Raw genomic sequence first — 24,612 nt, 5'->3', positions numbered from 1 at the left:
GAATAAATGATGCTCAAATGTAAAAAAGACAAATGCAATCTTATCAGCAATCCTTACAAAATGTTTGGATTTCGGCAGGAAAAAAAGGGCCTGAACCGACTTGATCCCTGAACACACATACTGCTGGCAATACAAGCTCAAAAGAATGGATGAAAAAAATGTACACACAGAGTAAAGAGTTGATAGCCTGTGGCTGTTCTCCATAGCTAAGCAGCACTATGCAAAGCTGAAGAGATCTGGAGAACAGGTACTGGAGACCAGAGATTACTAGAGAAAAAAATAATTAGAAAGTATTTTGTGTCCCCCCCATGTGTGCGTGAGAAAGAAGGCAAGCTTAAGAGAAAGAAATGAGAGAACCTGAGCTAGACGGTAAGAAACTTCCAGGAAAAAAAGCAATCACTAAAGCTATTAAGATATAAAGAACAGTATTTTCACCTCACAAATGGAAACAGTCCAGGGCCACAAGGGAGATGGGCATTGTAGTTTATGCACAGCAATGAAGATCAGGAGAGGGACAGCAGTGCAGTGCACTGTGGGATGAAGATGGTACCAGGCATTCTGGGAAGGTTTGGAGTGTCAAGGGGTCCTAATGCCCAAAGCCCTTAGCCTCACGTTTATACAGTAATGAACTCCCCTCTATCAGATCAAAGTTCTAATCTTTGGTGATCTTAACCTTGAAGAAATGCTTCATCCCATTCACCTGCCATGATGAGAACTTTCTGTGCAAATATACTACAACATACCCAACTGCAAATCACTTATCTCTAACATTATCAAAGTATACATCCCAAACAGCATAAATTAAGTTCTAAATATGCTACACAGAGCATGCAAGAAAATTAACACACACACACACACACACACACCTCATTTCACCGGCCCCTAGACATTACCAAAATTTAACTTCAACCCATCCACTGGTACAAGTCAAACTGACAGTATTCAGCTATTAGATTGTTTCACTTGTAGCATTCCTACAACCAATAAAGTTTCTCCTACTAATCCCAAAACAATTTTAAACCCGAAAAGTTTTACCACAATTTTATCTAAATATGCAATCCTTAAATAACAGTGTTTAGAAAAAAATGTAGTGAGAAAATTAGCTGCAGAATCTTCAAAGTGGCAACACACCAGACCTCTCAATTGCCCATATTTTTGAAAGTTATGTCCCTATTTTACAGGCTTCCTTTCACACAATTTTCAGAATACTCCTGATTATGTGATTTTTTGAAGCATGTAGCACACAGAAAATGACTCCATACGACCCAACATATATTGGTTATCAGCAATATTTTAACGAATGAGGACTCCCCTTACATCTCCCATTTTCAGAAACAAAAATAAAATGACATTCGGTGGTAGAATTCTACAATACAGTTCATAAACATACAGATTTTACACCATCTCTTTGAAATCTGCTTATGAGATCTCCGTTGCTTATTTTAAAGCTGTCTCGCTATGCTAAACCCATTTAACATAGCGAGACAGGTTTTAAAAAAAAAGCAACGGAGAAAGCAAGATCACCGTTGCTTTTTTTACTGTTTCGCTATGTTAAATGGGTTTAACATAGCGAGACAGTTTTAAAATAAGCAACGGACATCTCCGTTGCTTATTTTAAAACTGTTCGCTATGTTAAACCCATTTAACATAGCGAAAACAGTAAAAAAAAGGCAACGGAGATCTTGCTTTCTCCGTTGCTTTTGCCCACAGCTCTGATGTACGACGCAGGTGAGCAGTACATCAGAACTGCCGCGGATGCCAGACATCTGCGGAAGGGCAGTAAACAGGCATTATACTATGCCATTATTTAAGAAAAGTAATAGTTTCTTTTCTTAAATAATGTCATGGTATAATAGCAATAACCCACTTCTGGGTGTGGGTAATGCTGTATTTACCCACGGTTGGCTTTGTTTGGTCCCTCGGGCTTCGCCCTCGGGACCAAACCACGCCAACCGCGGGTAAATCCAGCATTACCCACACCCAGGCGTGGGTTATTGCTATATTCCTGCCTTAAGTGGAAGGAGCTACGAACTGTCCTGAATTCAAATGTTATGCTAATTAGATGTCCAGATATTTGGCTGGATATACCCACTTTAAGGACTTTTGTTCCTATTTTCAATACCCGCAGGATGAGAGGTATGTAACCCAATATTTACAAAATAATCATCAGCCTTATAAAACAGGTGTGTTCCTGTATGGGGAAGGGGATGACCACATTCACAGCAATGGGAATCATTTCCCTCTCTCTATACCTTTGAAAAACATTTACCACCAGCTGTCAAGTCATTAAAAAATAAATACATTTATAAACAAATAAATGCACACCCCCACACACCACTAAAGACAACATGGATTCACACCAAATAAGGACATGATTTTACTGCAGACTATATTACCTATACTGAACTGTCATTTACTAACCATTTAACAGGATTCACCCTCTTTTTTAGTCATGCCTAAACTTATATCATAAATCCTCTGGTTTGAAAACTTCAACAACATTTAAAATGATGGCTTTAATTAAACAAAACAGAAAAATGCAAAGCCCACAACTAAAACAGACATTACTAAAAAGAGCTGTGGACCAGAACAGACAAAAAGATCAGCCTGATGTTTTAAACCATCTCAGATTTAAAGTACCATATCCAGGATGTTCAAAAAAAGCAGAGCATGTGTTCTTAGCAAAACATCAGGATCCCCCTAAAAAAAGATAATGAACCCCCCTAAAAAATAATGAAATTACTACTACAACTGAAGGACTAGCATCACAATTACTAATTCATCTGCATTAACCACAGAAGACTACAGGCTTTGCCCTCTCTTCGCACATGCCTAAAATTTAGAGCCAGCGAGAGATGAACGGGCAACGTCATTGGACATAAATGTATTAAGGACATACATACCCAAGACACCCCATCTTATGGGTGACAAAAATGCTGCACCCTTACTGCTAGGCACATGGAACAGACTGCTGGTCTTATATGATATAGCAGACAACCAAAACTGCTATCAATCATTAATGTGAAACATAACCAAAGCAATGTCTTTCGGCTTTTCCCGGTTAGGGGTCGCCACAGCGAATCACCAGTCCGTAGATCGATTGGCAGTGGATTTGTATGGTGCAGAGTTGCCAGCCCGATGCCCAACCTTCTCAGAAGGGACAGTGTGTGCTTAAAGATGTTCTTTCTGCTGTCAAAGTGAATTTCTTCACAGTCACTTCTTGAACATACAAGCTGTTCATGTTCAGACACCTGATCATAACCTGTATTTTTTTACCCATTTTGGAGCACAGTTAGTTACAACTCTCTATGTACTATGTGCACATGCAAACACAAATGCACAAAATATATATATATATATATATATATATCTGTGTATGTATATATATATACACACACATACATATATATATATGTATAATGTGTGTATATATATATATGTGTGTGTATGTATGTATGTATATGTATATATATATATATATATATATATATATATATATATGTGTGTGTGTGTGTGTACATTCATATGGGGGACTGGTGTGAGACACTTGAAATGTCTTGTACTACAGACTCAGGGAGTAATTTCTGTGAAATCCAAATCCACCAAAACCACTAGAGCAAGCGACTTAAACCTTAGCACGGATATAAATAGGACGTGCTGGAGGGATAGATTTATCACTCAGAGACTCCCTATGCTGTGGAATAGAGTCCCGGTCCATGTGAGGCAGAGCACCTCGCTGGCTCTGTTCAAGAGAAATCTTGACCTGTGGATGGGAGATCATAGGTTTACCCCGGGAATCATCTCTGTGTCACTGCTGGACAGAGGCGCAACAAACTAATGGGCACAGTATTTTTTCATACAAGGGGTGGCGTAAGCCACAAAAATTTGGGCTAGGCTTATAAATCCCTTAGGGCAGATAGCCTAGTATAAACCTATAAAAAGGCAAAGTCACATGTCACCAACAGTTTTCATATCAATAAGTGGAACTTCAGGTATTACACATATCAGACCAGTAAGTATTCTATTTAACCATTTTTGTTTTATCCATTCTGTTTTACGTTACAGCAGTATCTCCTATTAACTTTAATAAGCTAATTTACTTGCCAAATCATCCGTGAATAGGGCCTTTAAGTACTTCACATAGGGTTTGTGTAAATTAAATGTTCTGTGTCAAGTTCTATACTCTAGTGCTGGAAGTTTTCTTAATCATGTTTTTGTAGTGTCTTTTTAACGCACTATAGTAATAAAGCAAGGGTTATGAGTTTATATAGTTTAGCTACAGGTTTTAGTTAAGACAAAATCATGTCCACTTTACCTGAATTACCATTTTTTGACTGGCGAGCAGACAGGTTTTATTTTTTTATCAATGTTTTAAGCTGATAGGTTCACAGGAGAATATTGGGCTAACTATCTTAATGGGCCATTTTAAGCCAAGCCAACAACCTGTGGTCAGAATAAAACCCCATTCTTTGCGTCTCAAGACCTTCACTAATGTACAAAAGCAACCTCTACAAAGACAAATGCCATGGGAACTGAACTTATGTCTTTGTGTAGTATCATTCTCCTAAACAATTAATAAGCATGAGGTTACACCAATTATTGACAGCACATATACAATGCACCCAACTCCAGCCCCCCAACAGATGCATGATCAAAAATGGCAGCAGAGGATGACCTACAGCCAATACAGCACTCTACTATATTAAAAAAAAATCCTGCAGACACTCATAAAATGTTGGCTAACCTGTGGGATAAGATGCCACACTTCTTGCTATCAAGAGGTTCCAGAACCTGCTGACATTCTAAGCTTGCCAACTATAACCATACACAGACTGCACTACAGCAATTCAGTGTCTTCAAAAACTAGTACCCACCTTTCTCTATCATGGACACCCCCCACAAAGCCACGTGTCTGTCTGCTGTAAGACTTTTACCAGTACTTATCACTGTGAGTGTGCCTTCACACTTAACACAGCTACTCTGGTGGTTCAAATGCTGAAGTATGCAAAGCACAGGCTGCCCGAGTAATGTTTCCTTCTGCCCTGAGCATCCCTGTCCTTACAGTGTTTACTCATATGTCACCAGAAGTACAGCACATGCACAATGACAGACATACAGTTCTGAGTGATGTCACTGCATTTCTAATCCAACTTTTGTGCATATCAACAAGTAGGGTTGGCCATCATATGCCTAGTATACAGACATACACGAAGCAAAAAATGGCTATAGGCATACACAATGTTCTCCTTGCCTATCCTCAGTTACAACATTCCATGTTACTTCTGTACAGCACATGGGGCACAGAAGCTAGTGTTCACTGTTCCATTCCTTAGCATACACACAAATCTACAAGTCATCCAGGGTACAGTTCTTGTCTTTTTCTTAAACACTGTTCAATGGTTCACAATCACTCAGGCATTCAAAACACTATTCTTTGGCAGTGCCGCAGAGACAGATGTGCTGTGCTCCTTGACTTGCAGTGGTAACTACTACTGAATTCCAAGAGGCATATGCGGTGGATTACCAATGTACCAAACACTGAGATGCTGTTCAGTACTTGTACAGTAGCACTGAAATGTTCCCAACCATCATACACTTCCACCTGCAAATCATATGACTGAGAACCACAAAGTGGACTACATGTATGCTGCCTCTGGTACACAGCAAAGAAGCCATTTACAAACCCAGCAATTTAATTAGTACTACATATCTGTGTATCACTTGTAATGGGCAGCCGTGGTGGTGCAGTGGTTAGCTTTGCCGCCTCACAGCAAGAGGTTCTCCAGTTCGATTCTCAGCTGGGGTGCCTTCTGTGTGGAGTCTGCATGTCCTCCCTGTGGTCACATGGGTTTCCTCCGGGTGCTCCGGTTTCCTCCCACATCCCAAAGACATGCTGTAGGTGGATTGGACACGCTAAATTGGCCCCAGTGTGAGTGTGCACGTGTGTGTGCCTTCTGTGGAAGGTTGGGTGCCGGGCTGGCAACGACACCATAAAACTCTACTGCCAATCATGAGTGGACAGGTGATCCACTGTGGCGACCCCTAACCAAGAAAAAGCTGGAAGAAGATCTGTGCATCACTTGTAATGTAGACATACAACTATTTCAATGTTTGCAAGCTTTACTATGGCTTTGGGAAAGTGATCCTGCCATGGTACAGTTCTAATGAAAATCAGCTTACTATCAGTTACCACCTCCTAGCACTGTAAATTCACATTTCAATTCTACCATAGCAAGGTTCATAGAATACCAAAGCTTCTACAAATTGCGAATCAAAGTGCCATCCAAGTCTAGCAGTACTGCCCAAAGGCTAAACAAGCAAGACAATGGGATTATTTGGCAATAATTGATATGATCACCTCAAACTGTGTCCACAAACTATGCAGTTCTAAGTAAACTGCAGAACTAACTCAAAGGTAAACTGACTCCTGACATGGTCAACAGTACCCCCCCTCCCCAGGCAATAACTCAGTTAGGAAAACAGAGTACGCACTTCAATGAAAATATCTTGGCACTTAAGACAATAATAGACCACCATGAAAACGCCAACACAGACAAAACTTTTCCCTCTTTTCAGTCCCTATCTGCACCATTGCAATATTTCCCCTTGAAGTGGCTGCCTGGAGTATTTCCCCACAGTTCAAGACCTCCAGTCTCATTAAAGAACTGCCCGGTGTATGTCCTAACACTTATTGGCCTCTGCATATACAACTTGTTTTTCTGTCCAATATAAAACTGGCATGTACACTACTAGCACCTTCATTTTAATTTATTACTTCTATTTTTTTTTCTTTAGGCTCCCCCTCAGTCATCTCTCTCTGCATTTGGTTTCAGAAAGAGAGACCCATGCCTTGAAAAGAACCACTTTCAACCTACTTATCTCAAAATTTCAATCTTAGTGCAATGTTGACAAACAACTTAGTTACTGGGCCTCTGACCTGGGGCTAGACATAGCAGCATATTGATAGTTTTTTTTTTTCCAAGAGAAACTGCTGTATCTTCCTCATGGTTCAACTCTGGCTCAATCCACTCCCCTACTCTGCCAATTCCCAACAGTCCCCACTACTTCTAAACTTAAATCAGTATCTCCTCCGCCTACTTTCCAACCAATCCACACCTTACTTTTCCACCCAAATTTCCAAACTCCTCCCCATTTCCACTCCCACTCAAACTCATTCTACATCCTCTCCCCAGCCATCCAAACTCCCTAATACACCACACACCTACTTCAAAGTTCTCCAATAACATTACACTCCTTTCCACACACACACACCCAAATTTCCACCAATTACTTTCACACACACTACTCTAACCCTCAACACCACTCACTCATGTACTTTATGCCCCCTGCTACAAACCTAGCAATGTAATCACGCAGAACACACTTTCATATCCTATCACTTATATGCATACTCTGCTATCCACTGCTACATCTCACTGCCCTGAGCACCATCTCCTACTCACCTTATTGTTTCACCTCCAACTCGCTTTCTAAATATCTTATACACTACACCTATCTCTTAACCTTTATCCAATAACCACCCCGTTCCAGTACAAACTGAAGACTGTCCCTCTCAAGCAAGATCCGCATAACTTCCACAAGCTACACTATCAAATCCTTTCAACACAACACCAAGTCTCCCACAAAACAACAGCCTTTATCTTGTATATTTACTTTCACTACTTTGCCTTTATCAAGAGATATACACCCCAACCCAGGCTCCACTACAACTAATATGTCCGCACCTCCACCTAGAACTAACTCCCACAAATCCATTTACATGGTAACTATAAATATTCAAAATATTCACAACAAAATCTCCAATTTACATGCATGAATCACCCAGACATCACTGCCATCACAGAGACCTGACTGAAATCCTACATTAAAGACTCTGAACCCCTCCCCAGCTTTCAAACGATAAGATCCGAGGTCCAACAAAAAAGGAGGTGGACTAGCCCTAATCTTTACTAACTCAATCAACATAGTTGTTTGTCTTTCGGCTTTTTCCCAGTAAGGGGTCGCCACAGTGGAACTCCGGTCCGCTAATGATTGGCAGTAGATTTTTATGAAACGCCGAGGTGCCAGCTTGACGCCCAACCTTCAACGAAGGCACGCCCATGTCTTTTGAACGCTACTCAAACACAAGGAGGACATGCAGACTCCACACAGAAGGCACTCCCAAGCCAAGTAGAGAAGCGAACGGGAGAACCTCTTGCTGTGAGGTAATAACGCTATCGCCATACCAACGCGGCATATAACTCATTCAGTACCCTACACAAATCCCATTCCACAATTCACAACTGCAGAAATTACCATTGCTCTCCTAAAGATTAATAAACTATAAAAATCTTTGTATCACAGCTCTATACATACCCCTGGAAACAATATCCCTCTACTAGAAGAAATTGAAAACTTAATTGTCATTTAGAACTAAATACGTGTAGCCTAAATGAACCTTCGTGCATCAGCTCAATTCTTGATATTAGAAAAAAGTGAACCACGTACAAGTAGGTAATAAACATAACTAACAAATACAGTAATATCCCAATACATGCAAGAAAGAGCAGAGACATTTATCAACACTCACATACAAAAAGAATACCCTCTCAAGTTAAATTACCTACCCTATTTAAAGTAATATAAAACGCACTACAGATTGAAATGCTAAGTTATCTGTCTAATATTGCACTTGAGTTAAACAATACTGATTATGGATATAATTAAATATTACACTTACTTGGAACATATGTAAGTATATATTACACAAATAAAAATGTACTTGTGTCCAGACCCCTGGAACTAGTACCCAAGTTCAGAAGTCTGATCACTGTAGGGTAGAAACTGTTACTGAATTTTGTAGTCCTGCAGCAGATGCTGCGATTATCACCTGCCCGATCCAAGATGGTTAAACAGTCCAAGCGTATGATGCATGTTGTCCTGTATTATTCTGGTAGCCTCATGGATGCTTCTTGCAGAATAAAGATATATTGATGGAAGACTGGAACCAGTTACCTTCTATGCAACCCTCACCACTCTTTGTAGTGCCTTCCTTTCTGCAACTGTGCAGCATCCAAACCACACTGTGAAGTTGCTGGTGAGGATGCTCTCTACTGCAGCTCTATAAAAGGTGGAGAGAATATGAGGAGGAAGGTTAGCTTTTTTCAGCCTTCTTAAAAAGTGGAAGCATTGGTGCGTTTTCCTGACCACAGGAGATCCTCATGTGTGTACACTGAAGAATTTCATATGCAACACACACACACACACACCATTGATCCTGAGCACTGGGTGGTTTGTTCTTTTCCTGATGTCGATGATAATTTCTTTGATCTTGCTTACATTCAGGTCAAGGTTGTTTCCCTTGCACCAACTGATCAGAGATGCCGCCTCCTTTCTGTACGCCCTTTCATCCTCCTTTGTGAGGAGCCCCACGACTGTGGTGTCATCAGCAAACTTGATGATATGGTTGGACTTGTGCTTAGCATAGCAGTTGTGGGTCAGGATGGTGAACAACAGTGGGCTGAGACCACATCCCTGTGGAACCCCAGTGTGCACTGGTTTCTCAGGTTTTAAATTTGGCATTTTAGATGTCATTCGAGCAAACCCTTGGGGAGGGGATTGGAAGAATATTTTAAATAAAAAAGAGCTTATGTGGCAACTTAGGCTTGCTGCTAATTTTCCCCAGGGTTGAATGATTTTATATCTATTGTACCAGCCTTGAAAGAAAAGGCTGGAAAGATATGAACAGCAAAGTATTGGGTATAAAGTGGATTCATTTTCATATTTTTGCTGTTCCTGAAGTTTCATTTTAATATAAAAAATCACTTTTAAGAAAGTATTCTTTTAAAGAAAGTTTTTAAATGACTTTTTTTCTTTAAAAAAGAATGGTTCTTAGTAAAATTAATATTAATCACTAATTAAATTAATTTATTAACAAGGTTTGAAGTGATTGGTGTGTTTTGACCTATTAGGTTAGGTTGATGTGTATTTAACATTTTGGCTCCTGCCTGTACCTATTGTTCTGATGAAGTCAAACAATTTTGATGAAAGCGCTCAACCTGTTGCATTGTGAATAAAGGTGTGTTTTCCATTCGCCCTGCTGGTGATTTTTGGTTTTAGTTTACGGCTCTACATCAGTGTTTGCCATTTATTTGGTTTCTAGTGATTTTTGTGGCATTTCAGGCTTATAGACTCCCTGGACTCCTTGGGGTTGCCTGCTGACCGGTACAGGGCAGTCCGTGGAGATTCTGGAGCTGAAAAAGGATGTCTCAAAAAGCTAGCAGTGGTTGTTCTTTGTAGCTGAGCCCTAACCTGAAGGGCAGCTCGGACTGTGTTAAGCAACGCCTACAAGAGAATTTTCATTCAGGAGATGTTCCCCCGAGGTAGAGAGGTTCGGGGACGTAATGACGTCTTCAGAGAGGCCGTTATCCACGGCAATGGTTCCTGTTCATCTTTTGAGCAGCGAGAAGAACTCCCTATTAAGAACAATGGTAAAGATCTTTCTGCTGGTGTGCCTCGGCGGAATGGGGCTGTTTATTCCAACGATGACATTGAGATTATAGAAGTGGAAGAACCGGGTATGCAACAAAAAAACGGCAGCATCAACCAAGGTATTGAATCTTCTACTTTTTTCAATGTGAGATACAAGGTTGGGGTAGCCGCTTCCACCAGACGCTCAAGGAATACTGTGTGTGTATCTAGTTCTCCTAAAGGTCCTGTAATGACTAATACAAAGTTTAATGACTTTCTAAACAAAAAATATAGTTTTTTTGAGCCTAGCGGGAAGCATTTGAGCAAACACGAGTATGAAAAAGGTGAATCAAGGGACTATCCCCCTCTATAAGGAAAATGATTTTCACCTTCGAAAAAAAGTTGTATAAACTGAAAACTTTAAATATGGAAACAGTGTATTTTAATGAATGCATAAGGTTTAAAGGTGGTCCCTCAGGGGCTACGCGTTTTTAAGTTCCCTTTTGGTCTTTACTATGATTCTGATATGGTGAATGACTGTGCTGCCCTGTTTGACAAATGGGGAATCGCGCTGCTTCAGAAATTGGTATGTTTTCATGAACAAATGAGTTAAAATTCAAAAAGAGGTGGAGGAGTTGAACTCCAACATTTTGAATGATTTGTTGTTTCCACAATAGGAAGAGTTTTATTGTAAAGTTCTCGACAGGGTTGACAAAAAGTGTAATGTTCAATTTTTAAAAAATAAGAGAAAGTTGAATAGAGATATTAAACAGTACCAAAGCAACACTGTTTATCCCACTAACAGGTTAGTTATGGATGGGCCCAGGCCAGAAACTGGAGGACCTAAACTTCATTTTTGTGATGGTGGGTTATGTTGATTTTTATGAAAGTGGGGGTGTAGCACCATCTGAACACTCCTTTGTGGAAGAACATTTAGACCAAGGGGATTTTCCGCCCCTGAGACGCTCGGAAAGAATAGCAAGCAGACAACAGGGAACTCAAGTTTATTATTCTTCCAACCCCCCCCCCCCGAAAGAACAATTCCTACAGGGGAAGTGGCAGGGGCAGATACTGATTGATGCCCATTCTAAAGTTGTCCACTCTTTTCAAGGATAGGTTTTAATATTTACAATTATACTGAGAGGGTTATTTGTGAGGAATTTTTTCCCCTTTTCTCAAAAGGCTTTAAATTTGTTCCCACTAGAATTCCATATATAGCGGAAGTTTTATTAGATGTGCAAATGTATACAAGGAAATTAAATTTCCATGTGCTGTTTTCTAAAAATAAAAGTAGTAGTGTTAACAATAATAATCAATTTAAAGTAGTGTTTACAATCCGCCCCTCCATTCTTTAATAGCTACGTTTGAAAAGGTGGTTAAAGAAGATATTTATAAATTATAGACTGACACAAAGTTTTATTATAATTTGAATCAAAAAGAGAGGGATTTGCTTCATGAATTAAGGCAAGATAAGAATATCTGTACAATGACCACAGACAAGGGGGGGGTGGCATAGTCATTTTTAATACAGAAGAATATAACAATATTATGCAAGCTATTTTATTTAATGAGGTAAATTATTTACAAGTATCTAAAAATCTGATTACATTTCCTATCAGCGTATTGATAGTTTTTTGGAAGAGTATATTTTGGAACAGAGGATTAGTCAAGAGACATACAATTTTCTTTTGAATTCTTTTCCTAAAATACCTGGATTTTTTTGGTATACCCAAAGTCCACAAAGATGTTTTGGTGCCCCCTTTCAGGCCTACAGTAGCGGCAGGAGGGTCCAAGACACATAGTTTGGCAGTATTTGTGGATAAAATGGTTAAACATGTACTGTTAAGGGGCAAGCTATTAGAATAGCACAAATGACTTCTCATAAGGAGGATGTTGTTCAGGAATTTAAAAATTTAGCTAATATGTTTGTGGAGAGGGGGTATCCTACTGAATTTGTGAAAAGCATTTTGGCAGAGGTTCTTTAAATACAAGCCTATTTTAGGCATTGATTTTATCCAAATTCAGAATACTGGGAACAAGAGAGGTGAAGTTAAAGGCAATTTTACCCAGGCATGTATTATACAATACAGTCCTTTGTACAGTGAAATAAAAAATATTCTTTGCAAGAATTGGAGTATTTTTAAAGCTGATCATGATATTTTTCGGGCAGTTGGTGATCAGCCCTTGTTTTCTACTAAAGTTGGTCGTAACTTGACGGGAACTTTGGAGGGTAGTGCAGCAAGAGGGAATGGCAGGAGGCATGAATTTACTAGAGTCTGTGGGCGTGGTGTACAATGTAGTTACATCTTGCAGGTAGAAAGTTTGGTTTTAAATAACAGGACTAAAGATACAGTATTTTTTAAGAAAGGTAACTGATTCACCAATAACTGCTTCACCAAGCAGTTAGTGTATTTGGCTAGGTGCAATACATGCACAGGATTTTATATTGGGAAGACGGAGACAGACTTCTTTACGAGATAAAAAATGAAAAGGCAACTAATGCCCTGTATAGGCATAGTAGAATGTGCACTGGTTTCTCAGGTTTTAAATTTGGCATTTTAGATGTCATTCAAGCAAACCCTAGGGGAGGGGATTGGAAGAATATTTTAAATAAAAAAGAGCTTATGTGGCAACTTAGGCTTGCTGCTAATTTTCCCCCAGGGTTGAATGATTTTACATCTATTGTACCAGCCTTGAAAGAAAAGGCTGGAAAGATATGAAAAGCAAAGTATTGGGTATAAAGTGGATTCATTTTCATATTTTTGCTGTTCCTGAAGTTGAATTTTAATATACAAATCACTTTTAAGCAAGTATTCTTTTAAATAAAGTTTTTAAATGACTTTTTTTCTTTAAATAAGAATGGTTCTTAGTAAAATTAGTATTAATCACCAATTAATTAATTTATTAACAAGGTTTGAAGTGATTGGTGTGTTTTGACCTATTAGGTTAGTTAGGTTGATGTGTATTTAAGATTTTGGCTGCCTGTACCTATTGTTCTGATGAAGTAAAATTTTTTGATGAAAACGCTCAACCTGTTACATTGTGAATAAAGGTGTGTTTTCCATTCGCCCTGCTTGTGATTTCTGGTTTAACACTTAGGGTTGCTTTGTCCTTAGCCCTGTAAGCTGTGTTTCTCTCCTTCAGAAGATCATATATCTTAGAGGTAAGCCATGGCTTCTGGTTAGCTCTAATAGTGATACTCTTGGCATCTGTTACCCTATCAACACAGTTTGAAATGTATGCCATCGCTACCTCAGTGTATTCATCAATGTTCAGATGCTGATTCACTGTGGCTGCCTCTGTGCTGTGGATGTCCTAGGTGACTTAAATATCAACTGGCTAAATCTGAACCCCAACTCCCATACCTCCAATATCAACCTATTCAACTTCACTCAGTTCAAACACCCCAACCAGACCAAACAAGGATACCACCACAGGATACACCCTAGACTGGATTCTAGTCTCCCACCCCAATAAAATATTGGAAGCAGGCACTCTTCCAGACACACAGCATGATCACCTCCCTGCCTTAATACATTGCTCCTCCTCAGCCCTCCAAAATCACCACCAGTATAAACAGATAAAGAACTGACTTCAACCCTCAAATCTTTACCGATATTCTCAAAAATATTAACTGGCACATATTAAAAACACTCTCACTAGACAATGCTGCAGATTATTTCAACAGTACATTTCTGGACACACTAAATAGCCCTGCACCACTCCGCATGTAAAGGATCAAAACTAACACATTTCCTGTGATTAATCTGTGTGCACTGTGTAACCACATACACAGAGCCATAACTGCTGCTGCACTTCTATCCCTTTTCTACCTTACCAGTCTCTCGTTATAGTTTTATTTCCACCTATAAGCTATCTGAAATTATTCCCTCCTAGTCACTGTTCAGCTTTATTTAACCTGTAGTTTGCCCCTTATTATCACCTTTACTCAGGTCATCTTATACAAACGTTTTGCCGTAGTTTCCCATTTCCTCCACTTATGACTGCACTGATTTTTTTCTTCCTATCCAGCTTGCCATGGTCAGGTCCAGCCTGCTATGCTTGGGCTAACTCCACTCCCCTAATCCTACCCCCAATTCCACCCACCCCTTATAGCCACAAAAATCCACCCTCCAAACATCACTCCCTCTCTATCTAACCAATATCTCTAACAAACCACTCCCCCTACATATCATTCTACTCCCCCTACAACTCCACACACCTACTCTCCTTAACTTCAATTTCTTTACTTGCCTAACACTCTCACATTCTTTTATTTCAAAGCTCTTACACACTTACACTACCTTATTCAATTTCTCGCCTTATAAGCCACTTTTCTTAGCATTCATATTACTTCGCATTCTAAATCTACTTCTCCCCTCCAACTCCGCTCCGTAAAAAATCCTTTCACTCTGTTCTCTCACATCACTAATCTATTCCCTACCTTTAATTACTGTGCATTACATCTTTTAGTCACTTCTCAAACTTTACAATGTATTTACAATGTACTCCTCCAACTACCTCACTAAGTTTCACTCAAGCCTCCTCTCCATATTCTTTTTCACTTTTTCTTTTCTCTCACCCTACAGTATCCCTATACCCTCTAAGTTTCTCTTTCCAACACGCTCTTCCACTCTATCACCAGCTTGATCATTACCCCCTATTTCTTCCAACCCCTGTCAAATCCCTCGCCTACTCTTTCTCAAACTATAAATATTGGACCCCCCCAACACCAAACTCATTTCATATAACTCCTTCTCTAAAAGTAGTTTATTTCACCTGTTTACATCCCAACTACTACTATGTGGAGATATTCACCTGAACCCAGGACCAAAAGATACCCCATAACCATCCTCTACTTACAGTAGTACAAGGCACACTAAACTCAAATATCTTTACACACACACACACGCACACACACACACGCACACGCAGTATTTGTAACAAAGTCAATGAATTCCATGCTTGGCTTACCCAGTACTCCACCAACATACTGGTTATTACATAAACGTGTCTTAAACCCCACATCAAAGACTATGAAATACCACTTCCCCTGGTTTTAATATACAAAGCACAGACTGCCTCAATACAAATGTGGGAGGCACTGTTATAGTCTAACCATCACATTTTTTCCCTTACTCCCCTTAACCAGTCCTTTTTCAGCTTTAACAAGGATGAAATATAACCAACTTTAAGTTGAAAAAACACAAAAATCTCTGCATTATCACTCTCTACATTCCCCTGGAAACAACCTATTTACTCTAAAAAAAACATATTATCCCAGGTGTGATCCAACATTTACCAAGACACTATTATCCTTGGAGATGTTAACACCGACTGGCTGAAACTATCCACTAACTTCCCCACTAATAGTGTCAATCTCTTCAGTTTTCTCAATTAATATAGCACCCCACCTTTAACAACAAATCCAACCAAAGCAGCTCAATCAGACTAGATATTAGTCTCCTACCCAATAACTTCTACAATGCTAATTAGTGACCATCATCCTACCTGTACCACCAGACTACTCTTATAACCTAACAATGACTTAAGCAACTTTAACCCACTCAAATTTGCCAACATTCCAAGGTATATAAACACCCACCCCTAGATGAAGTAGTTAGATTCAATACTATATTCCCGGAAACAGTCTAGCTCCCCTCATCCCCTGAAGAAAAAGAATCAAAATTAAATTTTGTCCTTGGCTATCAATTCACACCAAATCTATCATATGTGATACAGATAAAGCCTAGAAAATGCACTAGAAACACAAATCCCCTACAAGCCAGTCTCACTATAAAGAAATGTGTAATCTAGTGGAAAAAAGTCACCAAAAATAAAAAAAAATCATATTACTTAAATCTCCAGCAAACCTCTACACCCAACACAAAGAAATTCTGGCAATCAAAATATTCTTCAACCTGGAACCAACTCAATACTGCAGCCTTCTACCAACCACTCTAATATTGACAATGCCTCCACTTCCAATACATACTTGTATTTCTACCATCACCAACAGCATTACCTCTGCCACCAGCTCACCTCCTGCAATCTGCTAGCAGGTTGGCAAAGTCAACAGAATCAATGTAATTGCTACCATTAAGAACTAATTCGGAACAAACATGGGTTTTGCCATGGAGGTTCCTGAAATAACTGAAAAAGGCTTTGTGGTTACCCTTTGTTTTGGAGGCTAGTTTCGATTCATAATTGGCTCTGGAGGTTTTCACTAGTGATCTAATTTGCTCGTTGAGGCTAAGGAGGATTTTTTTTTCAAATGGGAATTTGTGCCATTTTACCCTTCTACAACAATTTCTTCCTTCTGTTGTAAAGCCTGTTGATAGAGGATGTCCACCGATAGATTTGTGTTTCCCCGAGTAGCAGGTTTTAGTTCTTTTGGGTGTGGATGAGTCCATGCAGTTGTACGTGTGCTTGTATACTGCACTGGCATACTGTTTAGCATTGCTGTATGCATCCTCTGAGGGGGGCGGTGGTGTGAAGCTACTGATACCCCCCTTAGAAGGTTGTAGTCAGCTTTTGAGAATTTTTTTTTGCCCGATTATGGTGGGGGGGGGGGGTTGGACGGGGTAGAAATTTCAAAGGAGACAGACCCATGGTCTGCTCTCATCCAGGGAAGAACTCACTACATAGGTAGTGCAACAGTCACCCATGTTGGTGAAAACCAAGTCTAGAATATTTCCCCTTGTAGGGGATGAGACACACTGTTCTAGTGCGTTACAACTGAAGCAGTCAAGAAATCGTTGGGTGAGTGCATTAGAGCAGGAATAGTTCACCCAGTCTATGGTGGAGTAGTTGAAGTCACCAAGGAACAGGGTGTTAGAGGGTACCTTGATGGGAGTCAAGTAGGTCCAGGTAGGAGGAGGAATGGGTGTCCTGAGTCATGGAGGGGGTCTATAGCTGGTTATAACTTGGATGGGTGTCTTGCCAATTGCACCTGGAGTAGTTCTACTGCATCATGCTGGCAAACCAGTCTGGAGGTGGATATCACCACCCTTAGTCTTTCCTACCTCATTTTGGGGTTGGAATGTGTGGAAAGAGGTATAGCCTAGTAAGGCAGGGGTGCTCTCTGCAGCTTTGAACCAGGTTTCCATGACTGCACAGATGTCGGCATCTTCCAGTGAGAGGACAGCCCCCAGTGAGTGCATTCCCAGGTTAAGGCTCCCAGGGTCAAGCAGCATGACCTTCAATTTGCTTTTTGACAGGATTTTTTATGTTGGAAGATTTGTCTTTGGGATATTGCCTAAAAAAGGCACATCGGGGAAGGCAAGAGCCTTGGCCAGAATCCTGAATCCTAGGGGTGACAACTGGAGGCCATCTTTAACAAAGTATTGAGGACCGTTAACCATGTCATCCCAGGCAGACAGATACTGGATCCCCTTGGAACAACACAAGAATCTAAGCCAATTGTTGAAATCAATTATTTTTGTTGGTACTGTGGTATCTATCATTCTTGGCGAAGGTAGGATGCTGCTTAGGGCTAGGGTCATAGCTGACTGGGACACATACTCAGAGCTCAATCATTTTTTCATATAGTCCAAGGAGGTACGTCTCAAGTCACACACAATAACATGGACAATGACAGAGTCATACTTGTACCTGCTGTGGAGAGACTTGAGTGCGTGCATGACATGGCAGATTCTAGCACCTGACAAACAACTGACTGCGGTCTTCTCCTTGAATCTGGGGAAGGGGACATCAGTGTGTCTCAAAACTGAGTTGCCAATGACTAGTATGTCTGGTTTACTGTTCTGCCTTATGGGCTGCGTGAGCTTATTGTTATGCCTTATTGGCTGTGTTTGTGAGATACTGGTGTGTTGTCTGCTGTCTGTGACATGTTTGGTATTGTGTGTGTGGAATGTTTTGAGTGTGCGTTTTGTAGGTCTCTATTTAGGTAAGTTTTTATTGAGGACCACTGCATAGGTGGGCATTATTTGTGCTTGGCTATATGATGTGGGCATTGTGGTGCTTGTGCTGGCAATTTCCTCTGTCAGGAGTTCTGACTGTGGTGAGAGAGAGCATGGATTTCAGGCTACTGATATAGATGCACAGTTCGCAAACAGAAGAGAGAGTTTGCCAGAAGAGGATTTCATTTTACAATACTACATTTCTCATTGGGAACTTTGATCCTCCGACAAACATCTATAAACCTTTGAGACCCTGTGGCCACAGTCTCTATATTCTTACTGCATAGCCAAATCTTGGAACAGCTTGCCTCCTAATATCAGAAAAGTCCCTCACTACCAACATTTCAAGTCCCTCCTTAAAGAACATCTTTCCAAATCTTGGTTATGCTTATGTTCTTCTCCTACCTAGCTTTCATTTCACTGTATAATTTCTTTCCGTACTCTTGTTTTTCTCTCTCATCTTCTTTTCTGTTCAATTGCTTCTACAACCCCTCAACTAAAAACTCTCTACCATTACATTTCTTTTCTCTCTCTGCTCCTCTCCCTCTACCAATCTTTTCACTCTATTCTTTTCTTCCAGAATATAAAGTTCTTGTTTAATTTCTTTCTTGTACTATTAATACCTTGTATCTATTTTTTACTGCTTGTAAAATCCCACATCTAAATACATATTTTATAATCCATACAAGTTTTTACATTTGTATTTTTTCACTGTTTTAATGTCTTGTATCTGACCACATACTTTTTTTTTTACCGATTATAAAAAAAAAATAAATTACAATTTTCTCTTCCTTCTCAGTGTTAACGTTTTATATTTTGCATTCTTCGTTATTCTTTGTGTGGAGCTTTTCTTCCTAGGCCTCCGCTGAAAATGGGTATTCTGTATCCAGTCAGACTTTCCTGGTGACCAAGCCCACTAAAAATCTGATGTACCTTACAAATAAAACATGGAAACATTATCAAACTATCAAAATCCAGGACACCCTGCTACACTTTAAAACAGCTCAGCAATCAGGTAAAAAAGCTAGTGCATAAAGACAAAAAAAAAATAAATAAAAAAAATAACACACCTGACTACACAAAAATGCAGTCTAACCAGAAACAAAACCCCAAAACATTTGGGAGTTCCATCACACCTCTCCTCAATCCCAGCAGAAAAAACAGTTGTTGTCCACACCCTGATAAACCTCCTCGTGAAACTGTCTCTCTCTGTTTCTTTGTAAACTCAACAGCCAACGTTACCACTAGCTTTCCTCATCATGGCACTAACAGCAGAAGTGACACAGCTCCACCAAACACATCCCCCACTTTCCCCATCTCTACAATCTCCACAACCCCCATTCAAACCCTTAATTTCACCATCAACCCCATTTCTACCACTACAATTAAAAAACTACTCTCCTTAAGCTCAAACTCTAACTCACCTGCCAACTTACCCCCAACATCTCATTGCATTCCCTGCAAGTATCCTAATAACCAGATCTATTCAAGACTCTTACGTGCCCAAATTAAGGGAAAAAAAATTTAAAATATTTGTAATCCAATATGTTAGATAATAGTATACTACTGATGTATGCAATTTTGATTGTCCTTTTTTATTGTACTACGGCACTTTTCTCCCCGGGCCTCCATTGAAAACAGGCTCTGTTCAGCCCAGTGGACTTTCCCGGTTAACAAACTGCAAACAAACAAACAAACAAACAAATAAATAAATAAATAAAGTAAAAAAATAAACCCGATCATAGTTTACGACTTCAGACTCTTTGTACACAAAACTATTACACCTCATACACCTCACTGGAGTTCTCACAGGTTCATAAGTGCTGGCCAATACCAGCAGACAGTTACTAGTCTAGCTAATAAACCATATTGTAAAGATCCCCCAGCCTCAATGAGACCAATGTAAGACAGACTGGGGGAAATGGCAGAGTGCAGTTTTGTTTGACATGTAGTGGAAGCTTGTTCCAGAGGACACACTGACATAAAACATGTTAATGTAATAGATTTGTACTTGTTAATGAAAGTCCAGTTCCTTTAAGTTGATATTTGAGAAACCATTTGTTTTGACAAGGGAAAGTCTCAAAAAGAATTTCATCTCATTTCCAACTTTTATAAGAAAATGAAGGGGGGGGGTCACAGTCTGTCTTGATAACTAAGATTTATGAAGTTAATGACCTTTTTAGCTAAGAATATCTGAGGATTTCTGAAGTTCAGAGAAACATTTAAACAAATACATACAAAAAGGAGCATTATACTCAGTAACATATCTGACAGCATATGAGTAAAGGAGAATTAAAACATAAAAACATCTAGAAAAGATGTCTTTACATGTGTAATATTGAAAGACTTCTGAAATATAGCCAAAAGATGAAAAATTATCAGCAGGAGTATCTAGAATTATCTTTACAACACTGACTGGAGAGATGAGTCACCTGCATGGCATCAGAAAATGTTTTGTTTACCAAAATGAACTATGCTACATTTTTTTCACATTTAATTTGAGAGCACTGATCTTACACAAATGGTGAACGTGACTTAACCCATATTGGAGTAACTGTGAGTTAATGAAAGATCAAACAATAGTGCCGAAATTTACACTTGGCCTGCAGGCCAAGGGAGTTTGGTACATGCACACCAAATAAGAGGGGGCCCCAAACTGATCCCATAGGTGTATCAGACAACCAGTTAGTAGTAGCAATCCACTGCAGGGCAGAAGCGTTGACCCCAAAGTCTGAGAAATACATGAACAATAGGAGAGGGCCCAACAGTGACATCAAGGGCTTCATCAGACAAACAGGCAGCAATAGCCATCCAATGCAGTGTAAAAGGACTTGCGTTCAGATCTACAAGTCTGTCAATACCTGTATGAGGAATAATACCCAAAGCCTTGGGTGGGTCCAGACATGATGTATGTACTGCATAGGTCACCAAAGCTGTATATAATGGCATCTTACAAAAGTTAACGAAACAGGATATTTTTTTATATAATGCTAAATTGATGATAAATCCAAGGTTGAGAGATTTTCAATGCCCAGATTAATGAAGTCAAGACGATTTAGGATATGTGGTTATACACAACTACACACTCAGATAAGCTGTTAATGTGGTATATTATCAGAGCTCATGGATGAAGTGCCCTTCACTTTTACTTGTTCCACATTAATTAAAAGGGGTGGCTGGGACCGGAGAACCTGTGGAATAGCAGTAATTGTGAGAGAAGTAACATTTGCCCTCAATTTGACAACCAGGATACAAGCTACTTCCTTTGGGTCAGAATTATTGTAGTGTAGCTCTGAATATTGTGGGGTGTTAATTAACTTTCTGAGATTATTAAATAAAGATTTGTAGTTTACTTTTAGTTTGAAAGGCTACTTTAAGTTCATATTCAATTTTGAGCTTTCTAATGGCTCCATTTAGCTCTTTACTACTTTGCTTATGTGTTCTCTTAAGGCGAGTAAAATCAGCCAGGCAACCTGGTATTATTTTAAGAACATACTGTTTCAAATGCACTTAAGAAAGCTAAAACTTGTGGAAATAGGCAAAACACCACAAAAAAAAGATGACCCCAGCAGTACATGACCAGGATGACAAAAGGAGCCTGAATAACAAAATACATAGCTACTAGCCTCTCACATAAGCATGCAAGTGCCCAACAATATGAAAAATAATGAGTGTCAGGGAATTCTGTGCCACACTAAGAAATGAGGAACAAGCAGCTAGGAGTGATAATTATGGTCAAAACCACAGGTACATAGCATCTGGAAAGAACTGGGACTTAAGTAAGTCAGCATTCTGGGCCACATTTCAGCAAACATCTATGGTGCCTCACAGAAAACTAAAACTCAGTATGAAATTAGTCACTATAAAATAAATTATGTCAAAACTCGGACCATGCTGCCCTGCACAATTTTCCCATACAACCATCACACATGTCTAGTGATCCGTCACACAATGTCTTACACAAAATAACCAAAGCGCTTTAGCAATTTTTCACTCACAATGAATTCTTCTACTGTATCCTTTTTTCCCCACTTTTCAATACACAGACAAGTGCATTTCAACCTGAAATATCACTCCCTCACATCTTCATTACAAATATGTTGGATTTTTATATCTGGTATACTCAAGCCTATATCTTATCATTTCACCATCAAGCTACCATAAAGAATCTCTCCAACTGTTTTTAAACTAAACATTCTTTTAACTGCAATGAAAACAGCCAGACCACAATAATTATACATGACAACTGCAAGCAAAGCACAACACAGTCAAACACTTTGGGACTCTGTCCAAAACTAGACGGAGATGCTAGAAGCAATTGTCAGCATACTTTCAAAGCAAGAGCAGGTACAACACTAGAGTTTCAATTCACAATTATATTCAACTCAATGCTGTTTAAAAAACAAACAAGCAAAGATATTAAGAGAAGTGTACATAAAATCTGAAAACTGTATTACTGCTGCTATTCAGAACTGACAGACATCTCGTTTAAATATATTTTTCACAACATATACAAAATGTAGCACGCAGAATTCTGCATTTAACAGTCAAACAATTAAGCTGCTAAATTAAACACAAAGCATTATTGAAAGGAATGCAGAAAGAAAATCAAAACAACTATGACTACTGTGCTAAATTAAGTCGCTATTAACCTCTAAGTTTACATTCAGATTCCAAAGGCTCACTAAATCTGACAATTAAATACATGAACCTCCTTAATACACAAATCCTAGTAAAATATGTCACTCAGTGTTTGCTCTAACATTTACATACCGATTGTAATGCTGAAAAGGTTTAACAAAACAGTATTGCAACATCACTTATAAGTTAACACTCCCAGCTTTACACATGCAAAGAATCATGCATATACGATGCTGGACTGCAATAATAAAAGTAGCTGACCAGCCACGGGTCAATAGTCCTACTCACGAACACGAAACATTTATTTTATCACAAATAGAAAAATATTAAACACTCCAAGGAGGTTTCTGTTGTGAAATCAAGCTGCAAGGGAACACCCACAATATGCTATTTTTGTACACATTTTAAATTTGAAGATGGTATTCGCAGAACTTGAACATTCAATGAAAATAATAAACCATTTGTAACAATAAACGTGTAAGGTCAAAACTCACGTGAACATTGCCATCATGTAATTTAAGAATATGTCAGAGCAAACACTGTTATAGTTAAAAGATACAGCGCTGCTTTTTTTCAGAGCACATCATGTTTAGTTCCAAAATATAGTGGTTTGCTTAGGGAATTATTTTTCTCAAAATAAAAACAGAAATTATGTACCCACAAGAAGATCATCACATCGACTGACAGCTACGCTGTACGAAGAAACAGGAATGTATATAATGATATATGTGCATACAATTATTGGGGATCTACTGTCATTAGAATTGTAATTATATGGTTACATTTGCTTAACGCTTACAGCCAAGTTGACGGCTCTAGGGGAAAGTTGCCTGATCAACACGCATGACTGTAACAGGACTAAAACGTACATGTTGCTGGAAAAAAGTGCGCTGCATCTAAGAGTGCATAAGCAAAGAAATATGAGCTACAGCTCTCTATTTCTATTGAAGTCAATGCTGTACTTTTTTAGATCAGCATGACAAACATTTACTGGGAAGATTAAAAACAGTCTGCTGTTCTAAGTTACTTGTTTTGGTAAACCGACCTATCAATTAAAATTTTGCGGTCGCCCATCCACGGGATAAGGTGTTTGCCGTGCTCGTGATAAAGAGCTTTTTCATCGTCCCTGAAAATCTTACAAGCGTAACCAAACACCAAGAGTTCCACTTTTGTACTGCCCTCTGTAGATTCTACAGGCGCCTCATTACGGTTACTTTTCCACTGGTTTCCATACATCACTGCAGCAACAGACTTACTCATTGTTAACAACTATTTTCAGATGTGTTACAGTAAAAAAAATAACAGAAAGCAGAATAACTACTAGTTATACATCCATAGGGCCCCAAACAATGTACAACATGGCGAAGTATAAACTTCCGGTTATCTGACATTTACTTCCGATGACGTGAAAGGGCGCCAGCAGTCGTGACGTTATGCATACGCCATCAGTATAGACTTGAACTAGTGAAATTAGTGATGTAATTGACATCTTAAATCACTGTCCCGTAAGAAAAGTAAATTAATATACCTACAAACTGTCCCTAATTTTGGCTCAGAATGCTACTTAGTTCCTCCTAAA

General features: G+C 39.2%; 1 protein-coding gene across 4 annotated transcripts in view; it reads right to left on the bottom strand.

The window, feature by feature from the left end:
* LOC122799595 (splicing factor SWAP) overlaps positions 1–24,406 on the bottom strand; it is a 1,354,031-nt gene extending 1,329,625 nt beyond the window's left edge. For 3 of the 4 annotated variants that reach the window (XM_044068762.1, XR_006364480.1, XR_006364481.1), the window contains exon 1: positions 24,079–24,406. In XM_044068762.1, coding sequence (XP_043924697.1) covers positions 24,079–24,293 — 215 coding nt within the window. In that variant the 5' untranslated portion in view covers positions 24,294–24,406. The remainder of the gene's footprint in view (positions 1–24,078) is intronic. The other variant, XM_044068763.1, reaches the window with a different exon arrangement.
* Between the last annotated feature and the right edge of the window lie 206 nt (positions 24,407–24,612).

The sequence above is a fragment of the Protopterus annectens genome, chromosome 4.part0 (assembly GCF_019279795.1).
Source record: "Protopterus annectens isolate FY-2018-M chromosome 4.part0, PAN1.0, whole genome shotgun sequence".
Taxonomy (NCBI): Eukaryota; Metazoa; Chordata; order Ceratodontiformes; family Protopteridae; genus Protopterus; species Protopterus annectens.
Note: the sequence above shows the minus strand (reverse complement) of the source record. Positions and strands in the feature narration are given on the sequence as shown.